This window comes from Scatophagus argus, chromosome 9, assembly GCF_020382885.2.
Source record: "Scatophagus argus isolate fScaArg1 chromosome 9, fScaArg1.pri, whole genome shotgun sequence".
NCBI classification, from domain to species: Eukaryota; Metazoa; Chordata; class Actinopteri; family Scatophagidae; genus Scatophagus; species Scatophagus argus.
Genome location: NC_058501.1, coordinates 3,231,544 through 3,257,766, shown reverse-complemented (window position 1 = coordinate 3,257,766; position 26,223 = coordinate 3,231,544). Strand labels below are relative to the sequence as shown.

Below are 26,223 nucleotides of genomic sequence, written 5' to 3'. Positions count from 1 at the left end.
GGGTTAAGGCAATGATATAATGTGATTTCGTTTTACTATGTATGTTTTCTTTTTGCAATCACTTCTTTTTATTTCATACAATTTATGTTTAAAAAGTGGATTCATGTAGGTGTATGTGAAAGGAGTCATTTCTGGTGACAAAGGAGCGGAGCATTATCAGCTGACTTATCAGGTCCCCTCAGATCTATTAAGTGTTTTAAAGACATTCAGTGCTTTGTTTTGGTTTTACGGCTCACAGCTGCACTGTTTGGCTCAGTCTTACAGATCTCATCAACCTCGTTTCCAGCTTGGTACCCAACCTCCTCTGGACCAAACAACAGACAAAGTTGGCAACAGATAGTGTATTTAGCAGGTAAGAGCTAAAAGAAGGAGATTTGTGGCCAAAAGTACAATTAATGCTGCTTTAACTATCTTATTAAGTAAACCTGATTTCAGAGTTTCATACTGTAAACAAACATAAAACATAAATGTATACATGTCATAGTCAAATATAAACACGCTAAATCCGCACACAAAAAACATAACCAACGTCCTGATCCTGACCAGTATAAAGTATGATACTGTTTCACACACCAGCCAGGGTTGGGATTGTGTGGTTGCTGTGAGAGGTTTTGGAGAACATAATTGAATCCAGGAAGCTGGGAAACCCAAATCCTGCCAGCGTGGTTTAAAGTTCAAGCAGCTTTGCCATGACACTGCATGCAGTTGTGGCCTAGCGCCTTGGTTAATTAAAATGGACTATGAGAAACTGCTTTACAGCAGTGGTCGTGGCAGGTTCAAATACAGTCTAAATCATTAAAATGTCAGCTTCAGCATGTGTTTGCTATAAGGGCAGAGCAGGGAGTCTTAGTCCAGTAACGGTTTAATGCTTTATACAGAAGAAAGATACTGTCAAAGTGGCTATAACGTACAAAACATTTTTTTCAAACTTATTTCCCTGGCAAGAATTTTGTAATTTGGTCCATTCCATTTCTTCATTCACTGATTTATTTCCTGAGTGCATTGACAGTCACTCTGTAATAGTCTGTGTACATAAACACTATACTGAAGAATGAAACAATGAGGCAAATGCTTATTAAAGGTGGAGCCAAAAACCTACTGACAATATTGCTAGCCATGTTGAAATAAATAAATTAAAAAAAGTTAGGGTGACCCTGAAAGCCATAGTTTCACAGTCTGTAAAGGTCAAAACCTAGCCAGATTCAGTTTAAGTAGTAAGATCATTTTTTTCTTAACTTATAAAGGCTGTTCTGAACCTTTACATCTGGTAAGAACATGCAATTTGTTTTTGGATATTTTATCTGGACAGAATAAAAGCATGTTACTGCATGGTGTCAGTGCACACAGAACTAATTGTAATCAGAATCCAACTGTCAGACCACATCTGGAGGTGTTTTGGGTCACATTGTGATCATATCGTAGACAGGTGTAAATGTAACGTGCCCTGCTGACCTGTTTCTTCAAAAACAAGTCTTACAAGCAAGTCGAAAAGTCAGCTAACTTAACCTCATGCTGCTAGCTTAAACAAATGCAGCAATAGCTACAAGTGGCATCAATAGTTAGCCTTCCTTGTAAAAAAAAAAAAAAGTGATTAAAATGAATCATCTCCAGCCATTGCTTCCTGGGATGCGCTATGACCATGCCAGCCCCATGTAACTAATTATGATATTGAGATAAGATCACAGTGTGACACTTTTATACACCAGATGTGAATACAAAGCCCCCCGGGTTGGATGTTATGATCCAGATAACAGATTCAGATCCAGATCACATGTTGATACCAGATGGAAATGTGGCCTTAATCCTCCAGTTTATTATTATTATTAAAAAAGAAAAGAAAAGCAAAATATATATAATATATATATAAAGTATAATTACCACAAACTTTATGCAAATGTGATTTGCTGGAACTGAAACAGTAAAACAGTAGTCAGGCTGGAAGAAATCACATTGAAACTGTAGGACCCGGCCAGAACATTGGAAAATTGTGTAACTACTCACCTAGTGGGTGTTTCCAAAGTAACCGGTGGGCATTTCTGAGGTATCATAGTCCATGTTGTGCAAGGTTGTCTGCTCATGAATCAGGAAGAATGGCCCAGGCAGTGTTTAGAGTTATGGAGCTTTAACTGAGAAAGTAAGAACTAGAAAGAAAGACATGGAAAGATCTCCTGACCCTCATGGCAGAAAAATACCATGTGAGCAGGCTCGTTTTACAACTGGATAAATGAGAGGAAATAGTCTTGGCACCATTTGACTTCCTTCTCTTTATAAATGGTCTAATCTAGATATGTGGGTAATTGGTTTGTTGAGTGAGTGCAGATATTTGGGCTGTGGCGTGGTGCCTCGGTGACTCGGGTGTCAGATTTCAGCAGGAGATGCATGAATGAGTTTCCTGTCATTCTGAGCGTCTTTAGCCTCAGGGCCTGTGCTTCAAACAAACACAACACTCATCCATTCATGATAAGTTTAACAACAACAAAGACCGGATAGGACACCCTCATACCCTATAGGGTGCTCATATTCCAATAGAAGGGAACAAAAACAAACAAAAACCACTGATTTGATGTCAGTTGCAGTCTCCATTATAAAACGCTGAGGGAAAGCATGACCATGGTGTGTACATGACCTCAAGCAGTAAAGCAAGTAAAGATCATAGACTCGGTTAAATAGCACAAAATGGCAATGCTGACTTGCCCAGAGAGGGCATGTTAATTTTAAGATAAAATACTCAAGGCAGGGATACACTAAACGTATGGACTATAAGGAAAAGTTTTAAACAAAGATTGTGTTAAAAGCTATTAGTTATCCCTCTGTTATTGTAACTGCAAACTGTTCCATCCATAACGGAAAAAAGCGCAATTCTTCCAAAATGTCAGTGTCATTCCCAGCTCATCAAAAACTGCCGTTTGTGTGTCTCATCCAGTTGAAGAAGCTACCCTTATGTGACCACACACACGACTTTCACTCACAACAACAGTGTAACCATACACACACCACCAATGTTCTCCTTAACCTAACCACATAGTTTAACTAACTTGACCAAAGTGCTGTTTCAGGTTGAGCACATGTTAGAAAAGTTTTGGGGCAGGAAGGTTTAATGTATTGGCCACAGACACTTAAGGGTACCTTGTGTATCTAGATGAGACGCAAGGGATGAACAGATAAAAGGCTTTGACCACTGGACGCAGATGCTAAAGGGTACCATGTACGTCCAGATAAGTGGAACCTGGGTGTGACTAAGCAGCGGTGTGTGTCAAGCTGGGATGAGAATGGGTTGACAAACCAAACCACATAAAAGATTAGTGCTGAGGAGCCTTGCAAACAGAACACATCCTATCATTGAGGAGAAGGATGACAGAGAAAGGGGGCAACAGGTCTGAGAAGTGCATCTTTGAACAGAGACAGGAGTTACCATCTCCTCCCATATATGACTATATCACATGACCCAAATTTAATATTCTGATGGAAGATTCATTGAGATGTCATTGAAACCTTCCTAAACAAGTAAGCTGTTTGTAAGGAGAATTTTTTTGTGAACTTAGGTTGGAGGAATTGTCAGAAAGCTTCTACTAACAAGGCTGGATCACCAACCAGACAGAGGAGACCACAGCCACCAGAACCTTTGAAGGCCGGAGGTTCTCTTTCGGGAAAATACCCTGTGATGACTTGATAATTATACAGCAAATTGGTTTGGTAAAAACTGAAAGGGCTGGGGCAATGTGGCCCCAGAGTTTTCACCAAACTTTAAAGCCCCGTCTAAACAAAGGGCCATATTTCCACATGTAGTTTTAATATCTTTCTTATTTCATGTTATCATTTGGTTCACATAAATCACAGGATACTTGAAAAACTTGAGCTAGGGAAGCTGTTTTTCTGTGAGCCTTGGACAACAAGAATTTTTGTGAGGGGCCTCAATGGGGGCCAGTCACTTACTTTCGCCCATGTGACCCCCTAACAGGTTAATGACTCTGATTTCTAAATAAAATGTTGGAATATAGATGCAAATGTATGTTTGTAGCTCAAATCCATTTTACCAACAGTTACTGTTGCCAGTGGACTCTCTTGTCTCTTGACTCTTGTCTTAGACCCAAACTTCAGCTAGCCAGTAAAACCATTTCCTACTATGGTTTTGGCTCATTTGCACAATTTCTCTTATGTGCCTTATAGTGTCTCAAAGGGCTCTGTCTGAATTAAGAAAACTCTTAAATAAACTATTTATTTAAAAAATGTCTGTGTGCACCCACAAAATAACAGACTGAATGAAGATGGACATGGTGTACAGACAAAGGGAAATCAAAGCATTTAACACTTGGACTGTGCAAAGAAGATGCCACATGGAAAAAAAACTATGGAAGTACAGGACTGGAAAACACAGAGCTCCTTGCCCATGCTGCAGGTCTGGTGTGAAGCCAGCCTGGCTCAATTTGTGTTTTTTCTCTCCTCTCTATGGGCTGCGGCAGGGTTTCTCCTCACCAGAGGTAACGATGGCCTCATTTTTGGCCGAGATTTGGAAGGAACAGGAAATTCTATGGCTGTCCTCTGAGAGGTGGTTATATTACTGGGACGCCACTAATAAAGGCTGGTGCCGGTCGGGGATTCCACGTCTTGCTCTATCCCTCTCTCCTTTCTTACCCTCTGAAGTCTCTCTTTCCAACTCTCCCTTTCTCTCAGAGAGGGCTGCAGTATTTGGGGCTCATCACAAAGCACATCCATCTCCAATAGAGAAGACACAACAAAATAAATAGGTCTTTGTCTGTTCACTGAAAGTCACTGACTGCTACTTGTGCTATGATTCGACCCCCCTTGACAGCTGTTCTGTATAAATCACAACAGTCACACTGCAGATTGTTCACTTCCCAAGCCTGTGATGAAGCTGCCAGCCACACTCTGGCTGAGTTTCCTGCTCAGGCCTCACACAGTGTTAATACCACACAATCCATCTCCCTCCATCCAAGTTCTTACTGCTCAGCCAAAAATGATATCTGAGAGATAAAGCTTTTTGAAGGAGGCAGGCTTTGCTCTCATCTCATTTCAGCCTGGTGCACAAGGTGGTGTTGAGTCTGAATCAGAGATGCAATAGAGAGTCTGCATCACAGATGAAATATCAGCGTCTATCAACATTACTGAGGCCAAATGTCTGACTAGTCATAGAAAAAATTAACTGAAAGTCCAATTACTGGCTTTTTTCTTTGAGTTCAGTGTCTAAATACAGTAAATCAAAAGCAGGCATCTGAAGAAAACTTTGCTTTAATAATAATGATTAAATCCATAATTAGAAAATCTGAACAGTTGTCATTTCATTTTCTGTTGGCTTATTAATGAATAAATTGACTACTTCAGCACTGATATGTAAGAAATGTATTTGAAATGAAATTTTAGCTCTAGCATAACACTGTCAGACGAATCATCTCATTTTTAAGTTTAACTAGTTTAAAGTAGAAAGTTTGATGGCACGTTTTCATCATTTCAACACAATTTATGAATACAAAAGAAGTTTTCGTCAAGTACTGCTCCCACCATGGTTTGTATACTCCAGCTGTGGCACCTCCTTTACACATCTCTTTTGAAAAGACTTATGCAAAGGATACAAATGGAAACTTGAAGCTCCTCTGACACAGCTCCTCTCTCCTTGAGATGCATTTTAGGAATTGAGATGCCTTCAAAATGACACGCAAAGATCAATTTCACAGAGGGGAAGACGGAAGAGAAAAGGAGGATGAAGAGGCAAAAGTAAAGAGAAATTAGAAGAATCCCAGCTATCACTTGCATGTTTAGCCTCTTCTTGTCTGCACAGGCACACCTCTTCAGCAGCTCTTGATGTTGCTGTGTCCTGCCCAGCTGATCCTCATTTGCTAATCAACCACCACTGAGCATGATGATGGCCTGATGAAGTGCTTTTGACATCTAGTGGGCACAAAAGACACAAGAACACAAAAACACAAGAAAAAAGACAGAAGAAACAGTAAAACCTGGGTCTCCCATTGGAGTCCACTGTTTGGCCACCTGACACATAAGTTCACAATTCTTCTCCCACCAGATCCTCATCTCTGTTTTACTTGTTCCTCTTTTCTCATCATTTGCTTACCTGGCTTTCTATCATGTCGTACCAGTTAGGTACTGTCCAATCAGCTTGTATGAGCTCATAAGCTGGTTGCAGTTCTCTGTGTGAGAGCTGAAGGGACAGAACCACAACCCGAAAACTAATCCAAAGAATCCCAGCTACTATATCCTTGACCCAATGAGAGCCTTCTTTGCTGTACTGAACATGCACTGACCTCCTTTACAAAACACGTCAGGCACTGCACCAGTGTTGTACTGGTTGTACTGTGCAGCTCAGGAAGTTGAAATGAATATGAGTGTTGCATGAACTACACTGAATTAAAAAACAAGATTACATAACATTAGGCCGAAAATAAATACTGCCCTATGTGAATTTGTAAATAAATGAGATGTATGTATATTTAACACTGTTTGCAGCATATTCTTTTGGTTATAATTATGAAATATGTTGCTCAGATTGTAAAAGATTAAATAGAAAGCTTTATATAGATGTCAACCTACTGCTGTGAGATCTCATATATGATTCCTCTCTGCATTTTGTGTATGGAGCATTGTGATGGAATGAGTCATTTATCAAGGTCTAACCCCCACCAACATGGTTCTCATTACCCTCACCATAGCCTTGAGTGTGCTGGCATAAACCCCCCTGCTCCTCCCCCTCCTGGCAATGCACACACACACACACACACACACCAGAGAGCACTGCAGTGTGGATATTTATACCCAGATCTGTGTTTCCCATTAGGACAGCTCTGCCTCTGTCTCTGCTCCACCTCACAGAGCTCACTGGAGAAAACAGAGCTCTGGGCTCAGTCGCTTCACAGAAACCCCCCTTACAGTTCCAGCACTTGTTATGAAGCACTGACGAGGGAAATCCTCAACAACAGACACAAAGAGGAATACAATACAACATTTGGTACAGTGATGTGCTGTATTTAACAATTATTTAATGAGGATTTCCTTTCTCAGAAACTATGTTGATAACAACATTTTTCAATGAATGGATGCAGGTATTTTCACTTTCTCGAAATAGTCTTACATGTAACTCCATTTACACTCACTGTAGATACATTTTTATTATTCCATTGATTTATAATATATGTATTTATTGTATTTTTATGTTGTTTTTAATCTCCTCACCTTATTAGTTTTCTCCACAGGATGAGCCGATGTACCTCCCAGCTATCTTATCTTATCAGCTATTATTTAAAGAATTTCCCTTCAGGGATAAATAAAGGAATTCTGATTCGGATTCTGATTCTGATCTGGGAGTGTAATCAAGCTGATTGGTTGATCAAGCTCCTCTAAAAAGTCAAGTTTAAAACTGAGAAAAAGAAAAAAAACAAAAAAAAACAGAAGAAGTATACAAGTAGTGTGTTTTAACTCGTACAAGAATAAAAAAAATCTGCCAAAACGACCTTGGCAAAATCCTCTCCGGCATGAGTGGCAACACTCATTTTTGCTTTGACAGCCCATGCAGAACCAGTTAACACAATAAATCAAGCCATAGCAAGAACAAATCATCACAGATGCACTTTTATTACTTGTCTGTGGAACTGTTTGCATACACTAAAGTTGTGAGCTAGGAGGGGTGAGCTAGAAATTTCAAAAAGTTGAATTTATTTAAATTGTAGATTGTTGATTTAAAATGTAGATCCACATATGGAGTCTTTTACCAGTTAAATTACTGCAAGTAAAATTAGTCAGCAAACAAACAGTGAAGATGAAATGAAACTGTCAAAGTTCAATCAGGAAGACTACCTCTTTGCGCATGCCCGTTAAGTCGAGATCCTTTAGTTCCACTATGTCATTCTTTCCTCTTCCAATCACAACCTGTCACATTTCCCCTACAGCCAATTGCTAGCAACCTGTCAAATTTTAAAAGTGTTCTCTCTCTCCACTGTCATTCAGCTGTCTGTTCAACCCTGTGAATATTTGCATCCCACCTCCACCCCTTCACCATTTTAATAGTAAAATATCATAATATATCATATTTGGAACATAGCTGGTGGTGTTGATGAAGGGCTATTCAGACAGAACTGCTGGGGTACTTCTTAAAAAAAGTTTGGGAACCACCGCATTAAAGCATCCAGGTCCAATTGACCCATAAACCTCGTGGTAGTATAAATATGGTGTAGACATTCTGCACCACATGTGCACAGTTTACACCTCAGGTCATGAGCCCAAACAAAGAAGAGTCAAAAGACTTCAGGGAGGAAAAGTGCAGGTAATGAGGAAAGGGTTTAAAGCAAGCAGCCCTTCGTCTCAACATGAACAACAGCCAACGCAGCAAAGGGTTACAATCTGAAATATTTCACTGCGTAAAACTTTTAATACAAAGTGCAAAACTGCACTTACATTTAAATAAAAATTGTCCATTCATAATAAGAGAAAAATATTAAATGACAAAACCAAAACTTTATTTGGTGCTTATTACTAGTAAGTAAGTATAAAGATCACTAAATCAATGAGACACTTCAACAGCGTTAGCCAGGTAAACAGCAGTGAAACATAACTGTAACATTGTCATGTTACTATTGAAAGTGTTTTTCTGTATTTTAGATGATTAAACTTAGTAAGTGTTTGATGTACCTCTGAAATGTGCAATAGAGAAGGTAAACTGACTGTGAATATATATAGTTCTGTTATACCAATAAAGAAACAGAAAAAGATACATTAAAAAAACAAAAACATCTTAGGATCTCAAAGTCCTTCTCTGCAATATTTTGCTTGACCTAATTGACTATTGGAAGCTACATTCTGGGGCACCCAGGTGGGTTATCATGAGCTGTAATGCTTTGTTGCATTTCGTTCCCCCTCGTTGCTATCACTCCCTTCCTGTACCGTCAGCTCCCCTTTAAAGTATTATTTCTTCAACAAGCTACAATCTGATGGATTAATAAAGGATTATCTTATCTTATCTTAGGTTTGTGAGAGTGTGTTAAAACGCACACCAGTGATCACTGCATAGTTTTGTTCATTGAACAGGAACTGTCCACTGCAGCTTTTTGGCTGAGAGATGTTGTGGGATCTTTGCAGAAAAAAGTTTTGCTCCTTCCCTTTGGCTTTGATGAGGAAAATCATAAAATTGCACAATATATTGGCAAAGTACTTTTTTCTAAACAACAAATGTGTCATGCGGCAAACATGACATGGATGATATCTAACAGTGCAGTGTATTTTAAACTGAACTCTGTGAAACTCTCTTCCAAAAATAAAAGTGGTATGTTTATCCCTCACGACATCCCTGGTTACTGTGGACCCATAAAGTCTTTATGAAACCACTAAAATATGAACACCAGTTGATTTGAACCATTAAAAGCATGTGACTCTTCCGTTCTGACAGTTTTCCTCCTCCCTTGTAGCTCTTAAAGGCATGAAACTCGGGTCTTTCTTCTCCTCGTGGCTCTTATCTGTGGCTCTTTAAGAAACAGTGAAGGTTGAAAACAGACGGCTTCCATTAGGGAATTTCATGCTCGCATAGTTTCATTCACCTCAGCCTCAGACATGGAGAGAACAGGCACACAAAAATTGAATTTGATAGGTTTCCTCTCTTCAGCTTTATTCCTTTTCTTTTCCCTCTGGGGATCAGTTAAGGTCCTGTGACACACAGCATTGAACAACTGGAGGCAGACTGAAATTCTTTGACTTTAGTTTTGAATACATATGTGGCTGATCAACATATCTGTGTTTTTAAAACTTATCTTTGTATCCTTAGTGAACACCCACCGGTTTCTTTGGCTAAAATAAAAACACTTTATTAATAAAGAATGTCGGAAAGATGGATGTTTTGGGAATATTTCAGTTTTGTTTTTTTCAGTTCTTGGCATATACTAGGATAAACTGTATTAAACTGGAGTAAATCTTTTCCATACAGAATCCACCTCCAGAACCTGATCTGACAACTGGAGGCAGCACTGTAGGTGAAGGTGCTGTACCATCAGTGAAGCTCTATGCTGATGACAGGACACACTGATGGAACATCTCCAAAACAAACAGTGAATGCCTAGACGCTGGAGATGTTTGGATTTCAAATTGATAATCTGGTAAATGTCTAAACAACATACAGTACATGTGCAACATCATCATCAACGGCACAAAACAGCAACTACACCATGTATGTTAAAGTGGCCTTATTTTAATGGTGAGAGAACATCTGTTACTAGTGTCAAGTCCCTGTAAGTCGTTTTCATAGAATTACTAAAATCAACTTAATGTGGTTAGCCTAACCTAGCACAAAGACTGGAAGCTGGCTGCATCCAGAGAGCCTACACACTGCAGTGATGTTGTCAGGTCTGGTACTATTGAGATGATACAGACCTATACCAAAACCTGGACTCATTGACTCTGGTAACCCCTACTAGCAAAAGATTCTGTACAGAAGTGCTGCCTCCACGCACAAAGCTCTTTGTATACAGATTCAACAATTTCGGAATCGGTGTGTTAATTAGTCAGGGACTGGCGGGCGTATTGTTTCACTTTGGACAAAACCAAGCCAGCCAGGCTAAGCTAGGCTGGTCCTGTATGTTTAAGCTCCGGTCAACTTCTTTAGCCCCAGACACACCAAGCCAACATCAAAGAGACAAAGGCCAATTGTTGTGTAGCCTCACATCAAATTGTGTTGATGCCAAAAAGTTGCAACTGTAAAAACATGGTGAAGACCGCAACCAATGACCAACTAGCACACAGTGCGCCTGCACGGGAGGAAATAACTCTCAGTACCAGTGGGTGATGGTAGTCTGTATTCATTATTCCAAAAGGGCCGCACATATACAAACTGCACCACTCTAAATGGTTTCAGTTGGTCTTCAGCTGCTTCATTCCTGAAGCCACGTGATGGTGAGAACCTTGGAATAATCTTCTTGCCCTTGTGTATGCAATCTTGACTTTAGTCTTTAGTTGGCTTACTTTCTTAACTTCCATTTCTCTTTTTGTGCACTTACTCGCTTAGCTGAGCAGCCAATCAGTGATTCCCTCCCTGATGGACTTAACCATCGATTCAACTTGCTCAATCAGCCAAAAAGGACTGACTAGTGTCAAAGGTGCAGGACACACCACAAAATAAGCGCCATTACAAAACACGGGCAGTTGAGTTTTATGAGTGAGGTCATATTTCTCCCACATAAACAACAAAAGCTGCTTTAAATAAACTGCACTCCGAGAGTGTAAGAAGTGTTTTGGGTCTGAAGATGTGCAGAGGCTTCAAACATGACAGAAGAGCAGTAATTGAAATTTTCATGAACAGTGGATTCGACTCTGTGGTTTCATGTAGACTGAAGAAGAAAGCAAATGAGAGAGAGAGAGAGAGAGAGAGTGGATTGGGCAGGCGTTGAGAGTGGAGATATGGGTGGGAGCTGTGAAAAATAATCACACAACCCCCCTCCATCTCAGAAGACACAGTGCCCTTGTGATTGACACTGTGTTTAGAGCTGCTCCCTCTACGTTTCTCTAGAGAAAAGCTTAACAGCGAGATCTTTGATAACACCGTCACACAGTATCACAAACCTTCATTATGATTTGCACTAAAGAATTGACAACAACTCCTCAGGGACAAATGCAGGGCCTCTCTCTGCTCCGACTGTGTTGTAATCTCCACACCGGCATTATCACGTATAGGTTTAGGGATTCAGAAGCCCTTATCTAAATTGTAATGCAAATGATATGTGAACACATGCATGTAACCGTTGTCTGTCAGTGCAGGGAACCAACAGCTGAAGGAAGGAAAGGAGATAAAAAAGAGAACGAGTGAAAGGCAGTGATCTGACTTGCACAGCATAGGCAGTGACATTCGTGGGTGTATGAGTGAGAGACAGCTTAAGAAGTATATAAAACAACACATCAGTCATCCACAGGTGGAGACAGGCAGGTGGAGTTCACAGTGTCAGGCAGCATGGTGCCAGCTCATTTGGCGAGATGCTGCTGCTACTGCGGTAAGAGGAGAGCTGCAGAAACACACTGCTGACCCAAAGGCAGTTTGAAATTCAACAGTGAGGAGTAAAATAGAAACCTTTGGGAAAAAAAAGAACAGTGTAGGTCCATTTTCCTGAGGCCTATGGTTCTTATTTATAGAATATTCCACTCACTGCAATTGTATTCAAAAATTCTGTTTCATGTACAAATGGGTTGTGTGTATATCTTGTGAAAAAACATGCAGTCTGAGAATACACTGGCTGTTTGCAGTAATTAGAATCAAAAGAGGATCAGTTAAAGTAAGCTTTAGCATATCACATACTGTACATTATTATGTGTATTTTACATTATTGTTGACCATTTTCTGAGGGGCACTGTACATTTTACCATGTTTCAAGCATCCTTTCACATAATGTAAATCCAGTCAGTGACTTGAACCCTGCTTGAGTGGTGGAAAATAACTATGTACATTTGGTCAAGTACAACACCGACATGTGCAATTTGTAAGACATGGCCAAAAATTTAGTTTTAAACATTCAAAAAAATGTATTAACATTATCAGCAGAAGGTCAACAGTGCTGACGTTGTGTCAAAGGTGTCTGTGTACTGTGTTGCAGAAATATCTATAGAGAAATCTCCCTAAATCAGCAAGCTAACCAGCATGGCCTGCTCTGCCTTGTAATACCACCTTGTACCTCTAGAGGTTTGTTTGCTGAGGTTCTCAAATTCTCTTAGGATTTAGTCTAGTAAGTAAACAAAACACTCACAAAAGGTCAAGAAAGGAAATCTTATTACACCTGTTAAACTTCCTTGCTAAATACTGCTGTACACAGTACACATACAGGTGTAAGTTTCTCTCAGGTTTCTAAGCTTATTTTCCTTTTCAATTGTTGTTAATGGTAAAACACACTTCAATTAAATATTAATGAAATAAAACTTATGAAAAATGTCACGGTTTGTACTGGTTCCACAATGGTTAGCTCTACAGGCCATTTTCCTCCATTGGTGATGCCCGACTCTCGTGTCTTCCTGTCCCTGAAGTCTTAGTAATTGTCTGAGAAGTAGGTATGGAAAGGCATAATAAACTATGTTTGTCCTTTATTAGTCTATTTCTGTATGACCATGCTGCACTATACCAGTCTAAATACTGAACATACATTATATTCACTTTGATGGATTACCTCCCTTTGCAAGTTGATTGTCATATCATCTTTGAATGAACTGAAAGCATTAGCTGCCTGAAAAGAAGGACAAACACCACTAAATTTGGAAAACGGTAAGAAGTAATTTATAACTGTTTGTAATTTATAGTAATTTTGCAAAAAATTGCAAAACACTTGCATGATCCATTAAAGTTGTTATAAGTCAAAGCTAAAAATGCCATAAGGTAGAGTTAAGCCAAGTTGTTTGTCTCAGGTTTTGAAACCTCTGTCTTTCCTGGCTGTACAAGGCAACAACAGCCATGACGATCTGAACACTGTCTCTGACATGTTCAAATAAGGACTTTTTTTTCTTTTTTTGTGTCTGAGGCAATTCACGTAAAAACAGAAACACGTGGCAGCAGTAGTACACGCCTTGCTGGGAGTATCTGTGCTTTCTGATTTCGCCTAGGGGAGGAAAAACTTGCGGAACTGGTTCCGCTAATGGCTAGTTAAGCTGGACGGTGACGCAACCAATTAGTTTAACATTCTTCATAAAGTGCACCCTAAGGTGATGCTCATCGGAGCAGGCTGAAGACACCAGGCGGGTCTAAAAAGGCCCACAGCAGTAGCAAGTCTTGCTGAAAAGTAAGAGGAGAGGCACGAAAGCAGAAACACCGAGCACAAGCAAAGTCAGTTTGCGGTCTTCTGCCACCTAAGGGAGCTACTCCATACTGTATGAGATCTACACTGGCTTAAAACTGGAACCCCATCCGGGCCTCTACCTATACCTTCAATCCATAACCCAATTAAAGTCAAATTTGAGACCTGACCCACGATGCACAGCTACATTTTTGCTTTATTTCATCAATTACTATTTTTCATTAAATACATTAGATTTTAATACAAACCAAAACCAACCAAGCAACAAATTACTGGATTCTTGTTTTGGGTTGCAAATCCGCCCTTTCTAACAGGGTTAAATATGTAGTCTTGTCCTTTATTGCAAAATGATTTCTTAATTGCCTCCTCATTCAGAGGAGAAAATATGACTTCCTTTAGCATTTTCACCATATATACTACATACCATACTGATACCCTTAGCTATGTACCAAGTCATTGTCTGTGTACATAACTAGAAAATGGCTTCAGATAATGTCTTGTGAGACAGCCAATTCAGCTCATGTAACTACCCAAAATGACCTGATATGGTCTTGATTATGGTGTATGTCATGAGAAGACATGCTCCAATGCGGTCAGTGGTTGGTTCAATTCATCATTTATCATTTGCTCAGTGACAGATTGTTTATCTCAAACATATTTTTTGTAGCCTGGTTAATTAAGGATTCCACTCCACTCTTTGGGCCTTGCAGTTCACTATGGCATTTAAGCAGCACATGAACAAATTGTCTGTGTTTGTCCGATCTGCCTTTGTGGAGGCCAACAGTCAAACTATTTAGAATGAAAATCAGCAGATAATCAGTGGCTGATAAATCGGATCAAACTTTCTAGAGCTTTTCCTCTGTAAACAGCTGTCTGTGTCTGTCACTCAGAGAGCTGTGACAGTGGATCAAAACAGTAAAGTTGCAGCTGGACAGATTCACTATAAATTTCTGTAAAGCTGAACGTAGCTTCACGTAACAATTCCTGTAGGTTCAACAGTACGTGTGACCTGAGGACCATCTATCCAAATAAAAAAAAACGCACTGTTGCTTTGTTGCTTTTACAAAATAGATCTTGAAGGAGCCAGAACATTCTTGTTGCTTGATTTTATCTTAAGCCACCCAAAAAGCATGACATATGTAAAACAACATGCTCAATGTTCATATCCAGCCACACAACAAAACCAGATGTGAGCCCCGAACCCCACCACAGCTTCAGTTATAATGAACACAAGGCTGCAGAACGTCAGCATTCCAAGCGCTAACTCCTCGCGGTGTTTTCCATGTTTTGTATCTCCTGTCTCTCACTCTCTCTCCTGCTGCTGATGACCACGTGGGAGATGAAATTCACAAGAAGTCCTCTGCAGATGCTATACAATAAAACTAGTGGTAAGCCTGTAAGGCAGCGACTGACTCACCGTGAGAAACACACTGACTATTCACTATTACTCTGTCAGAAATATGTTCCAGTTTCTAACAAAGAAGGCCGGTCTTCACAGTTGTCATATGCATACGACAATCCATGTCAGAGCTCAAAGGGCCTCGTGCTGGTGAATTTAAAAGCCGTGTAACTGATGTAGCGGGTAGCAGCATGGTGCGAGGAGCAGCCGGGAACAATGACTGCGCAGCTGACCCACGAGCATGGCTGCAGCACGACCGTCAAATGCTTTTTTTTTAGGTGCTGCAGTTACTGGTGCGACTACACGCAGGGTTTCGTATAGGGTTAGGGCTGCATTCTAGAGAAGCAGGCGATGAGTTACAAATCTGTTTGAGTCTGAGCCAACAAAAAAGCTGAAACTCCTTGTTTTTACACTATTTCCTTGCAATATGGTAAATACTCCTTTTAGCTTCTTTGCTTTCTTATTTTCAGACTCCGATAAGAATACTGATATCAGGTTCATGTCTGTGTGTTCAGTACAGCAATACTGTAGCTATGGGATGTGTTTAGCTTGGCTTGGCACAAATACTGGGAGAACCTACCAGACAATTGTGGAAAGTAATTACTTATTACAAATTTAAGGTACTTGTAGTTGAGTATTTTCATTTCCTGGTACTCTAAACTTCATATTTCAAGAGTAAATATTGCACTTTTTATTGCATTTGTTATCCTTAGTTAAAGCTAACAATCCAATACTAGAGTACGGTAATGTTTAATACTCCGACTACATTTGGCTACTTATACCTCTACTTTTACTTCAATTTCAAACATACATTATTATTTATTATACTATTATACAAAGCTCAAACTTGCAAACTGTTGCAGCCTGTCTTTGTGCTAACATAGGCCAGGACTATCGTTAAACTGCAAAAACAGAGGTGAAACTGATATAGAGAACCAAAACGAGAAAACTGGGTTCTGATCCAGTAGTAAGAAAACAAATTCAAAATTGCACTGACATTTCTAACTACATTAATATGTAAACCTAACTAAAACGCAGCCTTGGAACAGAGCTCTTCTCAACTGTATGTCATGTAGGTCGTTTCATATGTTTGGAGGCACTTTTTTCAAAAATAAGGCAGTTTGTTTAATTTTTCTGTTCGCATTCTTCACATCCCATTTGGCATAAGCTCATAACTGCCGTGGACTGAAAGTCACGGCTGGACACAGAGCAAGAGGCAGCCAGTGAGCGAGTCAAGGGGCTGCAGTCAGCTCAGACATGTCTGTAATGACAGCAGGACAAAGAGGACTGAACACTGTAGAATTTTTGTGCCAGCAGAAAATACAGCTGTAAAGTGGGAGAATTGCTTATAAGAAAGCATCGGTGAATTTCATAAATATGGCTGTCGTCAAGTTAAGATGACCAAAGTACCCGCCCTGCAGTGTTTGCAGTGTTTTTCACGAGAGCTGTAGTTTTTCTGTGCTCACAAAGTAATCACTGAAAATCCCAAAGGTTTCAATTTCATACAGCAACTACTACACTATACTGCAATGAAATGTTATGTAGGGAAGGAAAATGTACTTAAAGCATTAAAAGAGCAGTTACTGTGGCAAACTGTCCCCTGGGACTGATGATTATTGTTTGTTATGGATTATTATGGATTATGGATTATCATTATGGATTCATCTGCCCATTATCTACCTAATTAATTGATTGTTTGGTCAGAAGAGCTGACCTCAGGTCGATCGCATTTCCTTCACAGCTGCTGCACTCTAAGCTTTGCTCTCTGACGTCATTGTTGTGAATGTAAAGCTGCATCATTGCATAGCTCTGATGATTCGATGTGAGGCTGGTGCCACATTGGACTCAGCATCTAGTGCTGCTCAGTACTCTTCTGGGTCAGGAGCAATGTTCAAGTCCAGCTCAGTGGTGAAAGAAGCATTCACAGCCTGTACTGGAATAAAAGCACATTATAGAAATTCTTCTTCTTCTTCTTTAAAAATTCTCCAGGAAGGAATCTGGCATTAACAGGTTGGAATATTCTTACAGCCCTGGGAAATTTTGTCTCTTAATAAAATTGGACATTCAGCACATTTTGTGCCCTGAAAATGCATCATATTTTACAAAAGACTCACATATTCTTAAAACTCTTGTTGCTTGAAACAGCTTGTAATTGCAAGGTGTAAATAAACTGCAGGTACACATGAACTACAATATGAGACGTAGTGCAGCAGGAATATAAAGTAGCAGCAAATGGAAATACTTAAGTAAATACAAGTACCTCAGCACTATTCTTACTTTTCACTGCTGTCTCTATGTACAAAGAGAGCAGGTTGCAGTAATTTCTCCTTACTGTCCTTGAAGCAATCCCTTCCTCACACACTTTTGACATATGTATTAATCTGCCCTTTAAAGGCAAACATTTCTGTTCCTTTATCATTTGAAGAAATAAAGACATTTTACAAAGTACAGTTGCAATGGTGAGATTGTTTTTATTCTCATAAAGCAATCAATGTAGTGTGTATATATAAGATTCTTTTCTATAAATATAAAGGTTCTCTTCATAGCAAATGCAAAGGAAATTACTTCAAAGCTGTGACTATTGTAGAGCCGTCAACACAATAAAAGGATTATTATGAACCGGAAGCACCGTGTGGAGGAGCATTTGACAGGAACACAAGTCATGATGTGTGTGTGTGTGTGTGTGTGTGTGTGCGCGCGTGCATGCGAGCCAGCCGAGCTGCACTGACAGCAGCCGTTCTGCATTTCAACACAAGGCTTCCTTTCTCCTGCAGTGGAAGACATGCTGGGTGCTCTTCAGTCCCACTGCGCAGACACACAGCAACGTTCACCAGGATCGCCCTGTAGATCAATCCGAGCCAACAACCACCGACACGTTCGACCACAAGATTAAGCAAATGTATTGGTAAAAATCCCAACAATATGTTTGGTTGCATTCACCATATTTGCAAAATAAAACAAACAAACAGCTGTCAACTCCAGACCGAATCCTGTTTACAGTGCTGTGCTGAAGATTGGACACTTTTGAACAATTCTAATGAAGTTACTTAGATCCATTGTACCATCAGGTATACACAGAAAAAAACATGAAATAACAAATGAAGGTGCATTTACAGCTTTACTGAGAACATGAGCTCCACTCACAGTACCTCGTATGTACTCTCAGGTAAAGTAAGGGGAGTTTGATCATTTAGCTTTCCTGTGAAACCTGTCCTGTGACCACAAAGCTGTCACATTCCACAATATGCTCAGGTCCTCCGAACCCTAAAATGCACCGGAATTCTATTACCTCTTATCTTTTGCTGCCAATGTAAGTCAGAATGATTGCACGGCTGAGTGAAAACCTACAGTTAAAACCCAAACAGAGCAGCATAAGATGCGAGATGTCTGAGTGACACAATTCGTCTCTGATTATTTGTTCAGGTAATCATTTTTTTTTTTTTAAATGTCAGAAAATAAACGAACATGTCCATTCAAATATTACAAAGTCGCATATTGAAATTTGTCTTATCCCATCAACATTCAAAAACCCTCCTGTGAGAGGCTGGAATCTGCAGATATTTAGCGCTTTTGCCTCATAAATGAAATGTTTAATAATTATCAATATGATTGATGGTTATTTTTCTTTCAGACATCTTACTGATCATTTGACTAATTATCTTTGCTATACTCTCATGCACCTGCACGTTTTCTCAGTTTCTTGAATTTAAATACACGGAAAACAAGATTATCAGGTAGCAAAACTGGAAAGATTCAAAGAGTGTCCGAGGTCTCACACAGCACTGTATACAGTAAAGTTTAAATTTAGAAAGCTGACTGAACACAAATTTGTGCATATTAATGCTGTCGTGAATCATTGATAAACAAATAAACACACTAGTGTTCCTGCATGTTAAAGATCCTTACAGTACATGAATTCAATTGCAGCTGGCTGTTTTGTAAAAAGGCAGAATATTTTAAAATATGTTTCTTTCACACGAGGCAGGCCCTCAGTTTCAGTTCATTTGATTGCACTCCACTTGCGGAGTTTTGAAACTTCACAGTTAAAAAAAAAAAATTCTGTGAACATCTTATCCACTTTGATTTCGAGCAAAGCTACGAAACTGATGCATCATATTGCAAGGAATCCATCTGCACTTCTGCCTACATTACATACATCATGCAGAGTTACCTCATGCAAATTTAGAGGGTCTGTAAGTTGTTTTATGAATTGTACTCGAACAAAAAGCTAAACTAAAAAATCTGTATTGACCAAGCGTGGGTAGAACTGCAAAATACACATAATTAGCTGAACTGAAACATGCAAAAACACTGGTGTGGTCCTTTGACCCTGACACGATTATGTGTGCTTTATTTGGAAAGGAATGTCATAACTGTCGAGGCCCGAGCTACAGGCCACAACCATCTGTCACAATGACTCACATTCACAACCTGTGCACCGTTTCTGTTTCCAGACTGCTGACATTTCCCTTCAGACCCAGGCAACTGCTGCTCAGCTGTACAACAGACACAAACTACAGCTGGTTAATCAGGATAAGAGGGAGCCACGAGGAAGCACTTGGGTTTCACGGGACTCTGCTTAGAATAGACCCACCACTCAGTGGCAGCTCGCTAACCAAAGACACAAGCACTCCATGTGAAATACTCCCAGTGGTGTCCACAGTAATTCAGGTCACAAGACCTCAGGATCCTTGACGGTCAGCTGGCTCTTTCTGACGATTAAGTACAATTCCATTATGTCCAAAGTATGAAAAAAGGAGTTTGTTTTTTGTTTGTTTTGTTGTTTTTTTGTAAAAAAAAAAAAAAAAAAAGAGAAAGGATTTTTCAATCTTTAAATACAAATATATACTTACAAAAATCTCACAAATGTATATGTACATTAAAAACATAACAGGTGTCTCCTGTAAGTCCGAGAAAAATCGAAAGAAAATAATAAAGAGGATTATCATTCAGTTTGTCATGAAGCAGTCTGTGTGAAGGACGTGGTTAGACCACATTACACCGTGGTCTCACCCTGTTTACTGTTAGCCAGTCTCGTGTAAAACCTCCTCCAGGAATTGAGGGTCTTCCCGGACCAGATCCAGAACCCGGAGGTGATGCCCACAATGAGTGTCATGAGATACTTTATCATGAAGACGGTGAAGTCAGGACTCATGTTGGGGTGATTCTGAGCCGGACACGGCACGGCGTACGTCTTACACGTCTGGCTGATCCACGTCCTCTCCCACTGCTCCCTGAAGGCCTGCTCATAGAAGTAGCAAGCGATGACGATGGTGGCCGGCACAGTGTACAACACGCTGAAGATTCCTATCCGCACCATCAGCTTCTCCAGCTTCTCCGTCTTGGTGCCGTCATGCTTCATGATGGTCCGAATGCGAAACAGGGACACGAAGCCCGCCAGGAGGAATGAGGTTCCAATGAATAGATAAACAAACAGAGGTGCCAGAACAAAGCCCCGCAGGGCATCCACGCTGTTGATGCCCACAAAGCAAACCCCACTCAACACGTCTCCATCCACCTGCCCTACAGCTAGGATGGTAATGGTCTTGATCGCGGGCACGGCCCAGGCTGCTAGGTGGAAGTACTGAGAGTTGGCCTCGATGGCCTCGTGGCCCCATTTCATCCCTGCTGCCAAGAACCAAGTGAGGGCCAGAATGACCCACCAGATTGAGCTGGCCATGCTGAAGAAGTACAGCATCATGAAGAGGATGGTGCAGCCCTCCTTTTTGGTGCCCTGCACCACAGTCCTGATGTCATTGTCAAACCTGTCATTGCAAACAACCTTGTCCTCGAGTAAAAATCCAGCAATGTAGGCAATGGACACCATTGTGTAGCAGCCAGACAGGAAGACAATGGGTCTCTCTGGGTAGCTGAAGCGCTTCATGTCCACCAGGTAGGTCAGCACAGTGAATAAAGTGGACGCACAACACAACACCGACCAGATGCCGATCCATATCCTCGCGAACTTGAGCTCCTCCTCGCTGAAGTACATCATCCCATGCGATCTCTTTGGCTCACACGGAGCGCCGCAGTTCTCCTGCCCGAGGAAGCGGTAGTTCAGGTAGGGAGGCACCTTCAGCGAGGCCGGGCACCTGAACTGTCCGTGCATGGGGTCAGAAAGTGTGCGCTCGGTGGGGTACGGGCCGGAGCTTTCAGGCTCGGTGCGGTCCGACATGTTTTGCCCGACGCACAACTCCCCGGCGCCGTGGACCGGGAAGGACTCGCACGCGAGGCTTTCGGGCCACTGGAAGCCGAACTTGTTCATGAGAGCCTCGCAGCCCTGCCGCGCGCGTTCGCATAGCGAGCGGCACGGAGGCAGCGCCTGCTCGAGGACCGTGCACACGGGCGCATACATGGAGCAGAGGAAGAACTTTAAATCCGGAGAGCACTGGACTTTGACTAGCGGGTAGAACTGGTGGACCTCCAGCCCCGCATCCTCCTGGTTGGTGTGACCGAGCAGATTTGGCATGATGGTCTCGTTGTACGCGATGTCCGTACACAGCGGAATGGAAATCGGCTGGCAAAATCCGTGCTCCGGTATAGACATTCCTCGGTCACCGCCGCCGTATTGCCCATTTACTCGAAAAATCCCCACGTTTAGGCACAGAATAAAAAACAATAAAGTCAAACCCGCACGAAGGAGTCTGTTGTAAACCATGATGAGGAATTTCTCCGCTGCCACACTTTCTATTTGTTGCTTAACTAACTTACGTTACCTCGCCAGGCAGCAGGCTACTTCCTTGAATTCTCTTTGTTGGGGTTTCTTTGGAGGTAAACGCGGCTTCTTTCAGTGGAATTTCAGTGTTTCTTTCATCGGGCTTCTCGCGGCACCGAGCTCGTGCGACAACGTGACAGAAATCCTCAGATTTAGGAAACAAACTGGACTTCTCCGAATGAAATCCAGAAAAACAAAGTGTACTCCTTCAGCAAAGGGACCGCTCCAGCTTTCAGTATGCCCGACACCGTGTCGGTCTGAGGTTCAAACCCGTTCTGCGCTCCCTCACACGTTCCCAGTAAGGGCAAGTAAACAACGATCCAAAGGCGCTTCCGGTCCTACCTTTCTAAATAAAAGTCCCTAAAGCCGCATTATACAGACTAGTTCTGAAAGAGGTTTGACTTCTTGGCTATAGGTATTTAAATTACATATGATTAATGCCCTCTGCTAGCATGTGTCGTGACCTGGTTGAATTATATTCAATGTTTTAACAATTGTTTCTGTACTTTATTGACAAGGAAAAGGGGCACATTTTAATCTCCGATTTCAACACAGGAGTCAAAGAGAAAAAAATATAAAATAAAGATAAAGTGAGTAATTATCATTGTTGTTTGGAGTTTTGTTAATAGAAAAAATAGTCGCATTTGTGATTACGAAAGTTAAGAATATTCAAAAAAACAAAACAAAACTGAATTTACATAAAGATGAATCAAAAAATATTTTAGGCTACCAAAGAAAATGTTTTATTAGTAAAAGTTATTCAGTTTTGTGTTTTAACAGGCCCAACGATGTCAACAAATAGTGTAGCAAAGTTTCAACGTATGAGGGCCCTGATGTGGCACAAAACACACTTGTCTCCTCCTGGTACTATCAGTATCTGTCAAAGCTTTAAACAATAAAATAAACAAACGGGAAAAAAGAATGATCATGCATATCTTCTTGTCACTTACCAAGTCTAACAGTACAGTGTGCAGCTAGGCCTGTCAGTGAAACTACAAAACTACATCTGCACTGACACACTTCCTGTTTAACTCTGCCTCACTTTGACTGCCTTTACAGATCTCTCTCTCTCTCTCTCTCTCTCTCTCTCTCTCTCTCTCTCTCTCTCTCTCTCTCTCTCTCTCTTCCTCTCCCCCCGTCTCTCTCTCTCTCCCCGTCTCTCTCTCTCTCTCTCTCTCTCTCTTCCTCTCCCCCCGTCTCTCTCTCTCTCCCCGTCTCTCTCTCTCTCTCTCTCTCTCTCTCTCTCTCTCTCTCTCTCTCTCTCTCTCTCTCTCCCCGTCTCTCTCTCTCTCTCCCTCTCTCTCTCTCTCTCTCTCTCTCCCCCCGTCTCTCTCTCTCTCTCTCTCTCTCTCTCTCTCTCTCTCCCCGTCTCTCTCTCTATGTCTGTCTCTCTCTCCTGAATGCCTGGATTGCAAAGGTTCATTTCAGTTCATCTCTGCACTGTTTTTGACTTGAATACAGGATGTACAACGATGCCAAGCATCTTAAAGGACCATTTTCTTACTGTATAAACCCACCTACAACTTCTATATTTTTAAACTTGTCCTTCTTTCTGCTCTGGGAGGTCATTTCTGTATGTTATGAAAATCATACTCGCCTTAATTCTGCTATAATGCAGGTGAATTTTAGATCAATCTGAAAAGTCACAGCAGAGGTGCTCACTGAGCAGGATCATATTAACTCAGGTATGTCTGAAAGGTTTGGGTTTTGCATCATATAACAAAGAATGGAAACAACTGGACACCTGCAACTGTAGACAGTATCCATCCAAAACACCTCATCTGTTTTGCTATGGAGAATTCTGTTCCTTCTGTTTTTCCCCTGTTCTGTTAAAGACAAATATGTTCCACTTCTGAATCTGTCTGTGTATTGAACTGCCATTCAAATATACGACTCCCCCCATCAATAGATGGCAGACTATAACAAATTTAAATTTTCAGCTGTTGGTGCAATAAAGGCTTACACTCATAATCAGCTACACCTATAGAACAGAATGCTGGACGGAGGAGAGAGACATCTGCAGGTGATTATTCAAGTCCTGAAAGACAAGTTAGAAAGTAATGAACCTGCAAGCACCCATGGCTGCAATGGTCAAAACTGAAATAATTGCTGTTTTACATGGAAATAATGATTAGAAATAAACTATGTTCAAGGTTAATGTACATATAATGCAGTTAGCAGTGTCAGTATAAGCATCTGTCATTGGTTCCGATGGTTGATACATTTCTTTGTCTCTTACAGCCCCATTGCTGAAGCCTGGCACAACTATGGTTACAAATAATGTATTTTAAAAGTCTCTAATCTCTGGATAACAAAAGTTGACTTGTTGTAGTAACTGAATAATATTCTGAAAACCATCAAAGATCACTATGTCCAGAAAGCCAGACACCTTGTCCCTAAAGAATGTCATGCTGCTTAGACACTGAGATCCTGTTATCACAAGAAAAAAAAGAGTTCTCCCAGGATAACAGATATTTAACTTGTCTTCTCAAGATTAATGGTTTATAAAAATGCTTACAACTATTGTTGCTTTTGGGTCCCAAAAGGGGCCTGTCTGTGACAGGGGAAGTTTTAGCAACATTTGGACTAAATTGTCAGTTACTCAGAACTGACTGAACTCAGAACATAATTAGTGGTAGTCATTTAACTGTGCCTATCCAAGAGACCGTCTTTCAGCTCATTATACGGCTGTGTAGTGTGGCCTCAGTGCATCTATTGAGTCAGATATTTTTCTCATGGCTAAGTCAGATGAAGGCAGCTGTGGTTTAGGAGGTACAGCTGGCCGTATCGGAAGGTTGGTGGTTCGATCCCCTGCTCGTCCAGTCTGCATGTCCAAGTATCCTTGAGCATGACTCAGGGTCACAGGAGAGCTGGTCAGCCTATCCCAGATGACTATGAGAGGCGGGGTACCAGTCAATCGCAGGGCCAACACACAAAGACAGACAACCACACACTCACACAGTATAGAGTAGCCAATTAACATGCATGTTTTTGGTATTGTGGGAGGAAGCCGGAGTACCTGGAGAAAACCCATGCAGAACATGCAAACTCCACATAGAAGGGCCCAGACTGGGATTCGACCTGGGTTGCTCTTGCTGTGAGGCAACAGCGCTAACCACTGCACCACCGTGCCGTGGTGAAACTAACTAACTAACCCCAAAGGGCATCTGTGTGAGGCTCCTGATGGATCAATATATGAATAGGTGAATGAACAGCACTTTGAGTGGTCAGTACACCTAGAAAAACGCCATATAAGTACAGTGCATTTACCATTTCAAACAGGACAAGAAGTAACTGACTACTGGACTTGCATTCATGAGTTTGCTATATAAGTGTTGATGTGGATTGATAATACTTAGCACTGTGTTTTAAGTCTTTTGGAGATTTCTGTACACTTCCATAAAAAGAGTTACATATTAAAATCACATGTTTAAGGCTTGTCTCTTGATGTTCTTCATTGCTTGTCAGTGTCCAGCTATATATACATAATTATGTTCTGATTGCCCGTGAGGTAGAAATGGTTCTTCTCCTCACAGGGTTAATCCTTGACATGAATTAGAATGTACTCCAGGGGAACCAAGTATGCATGACACATCGCAGGTCTGCAGACAGAATGTAGTTTCAGAGTATGTTTTGTGTCATTTCCAAGCACTAGTCAAGACATAACTTCCTGTAATCAGCCCTTGCATGAAAAATCTGTTTATTACTAGGAAGGGAGACATCAACCCAAGGTGGAAAAATGCATACGATTCCTAATGCAGAAAAGATGAGTGCAGGCTTTCCAACTGGCACTGTGGTCTGACGGTCTGTTAGCAGGAGGAGAGAAGCAAGGAGTGTAAAATGCACACTGACATAGGAATGTTTTCTTCCCCAGGCTGTACAGAGGAGAGGGATAACAACTGTAACCAGGCTAATGTTAGCAGAATGTGTTGGCTGATTGTGGTCTTCAGGCTCTTTTCGACAGCGCTATACAAGGGGCAACTGATAAGTTCATGGCCCAAGGTAAAAGAAACCATTTTTCAAAACCTAGCATGTTTTTTTTCAACCTATTCCCCTCCCACATTTACACACTTAGTCCAGTGGTTATGGAGCATACTGAGTCAGCACCTTGCGTCTCCAGAAAGTGTTCTATAGGAGTGATAGTTTCATTATCACTGTCATAATTGTGACCACTGAGCATCTTCATGTTGAGGAAGGTGTAGCAGACTGAGGGTGGTGCCCTCCCCTGCTGTCCCGACCCGCTTGGGTGATAAGCCCTTGAGACTGAAGTAGCAGATGACTGCACAAATGTTGTCTGTTTTCTCAGACAGTATTGACTGTGAATTTTCAGTCACCTG

The 26,223-nt window shown here is 41.1% G+C and overlaps 1 protein-coding gene and 1 long non-coding RNA gene across 2 annotated transcripts in view; one reads left to right on the top strand and one right to left on the bottom strand.

Annotated features, from left to right (window-relative positions):
- Positions 1–6,608, top strand: part of LOC124065172 — a 33,482-nt gene extending 26,874 nt beyond the window's left edge. Inside the window, exons 3-4 of the long non-coding RNA XR_006844372.1 lie at positions 257–352; positions 3,543–6,608. This is a non-coding gene — a long non-coding RNA (uncharacterized LOC124065172). The remainder of the gene's footprint in view (positions 1–256; positions 353–3,542) is intronic.
- Positions 6,609–17,617: 11,009 nt separating this feature from the next.
- fzd1 (frizzled class receptor 1) lies at positions 17,618–22,196 on the bottom strand. Its single transcript, XM_046400559.1, has one exon. It carries the CDS (start codon positions 21,827–21,829, stop codon positions 20,168–20,170), a length of 1,662 nt encoding a protein of 553 aa, XP_046256515.1. The 5' UTR covers positions 21,830–22,196; the 3' UTR covers positions 17,618–20,167.
- Between the last annotated feature and the right edge of the window lie 4,027 nt (positions 22,197–26,223).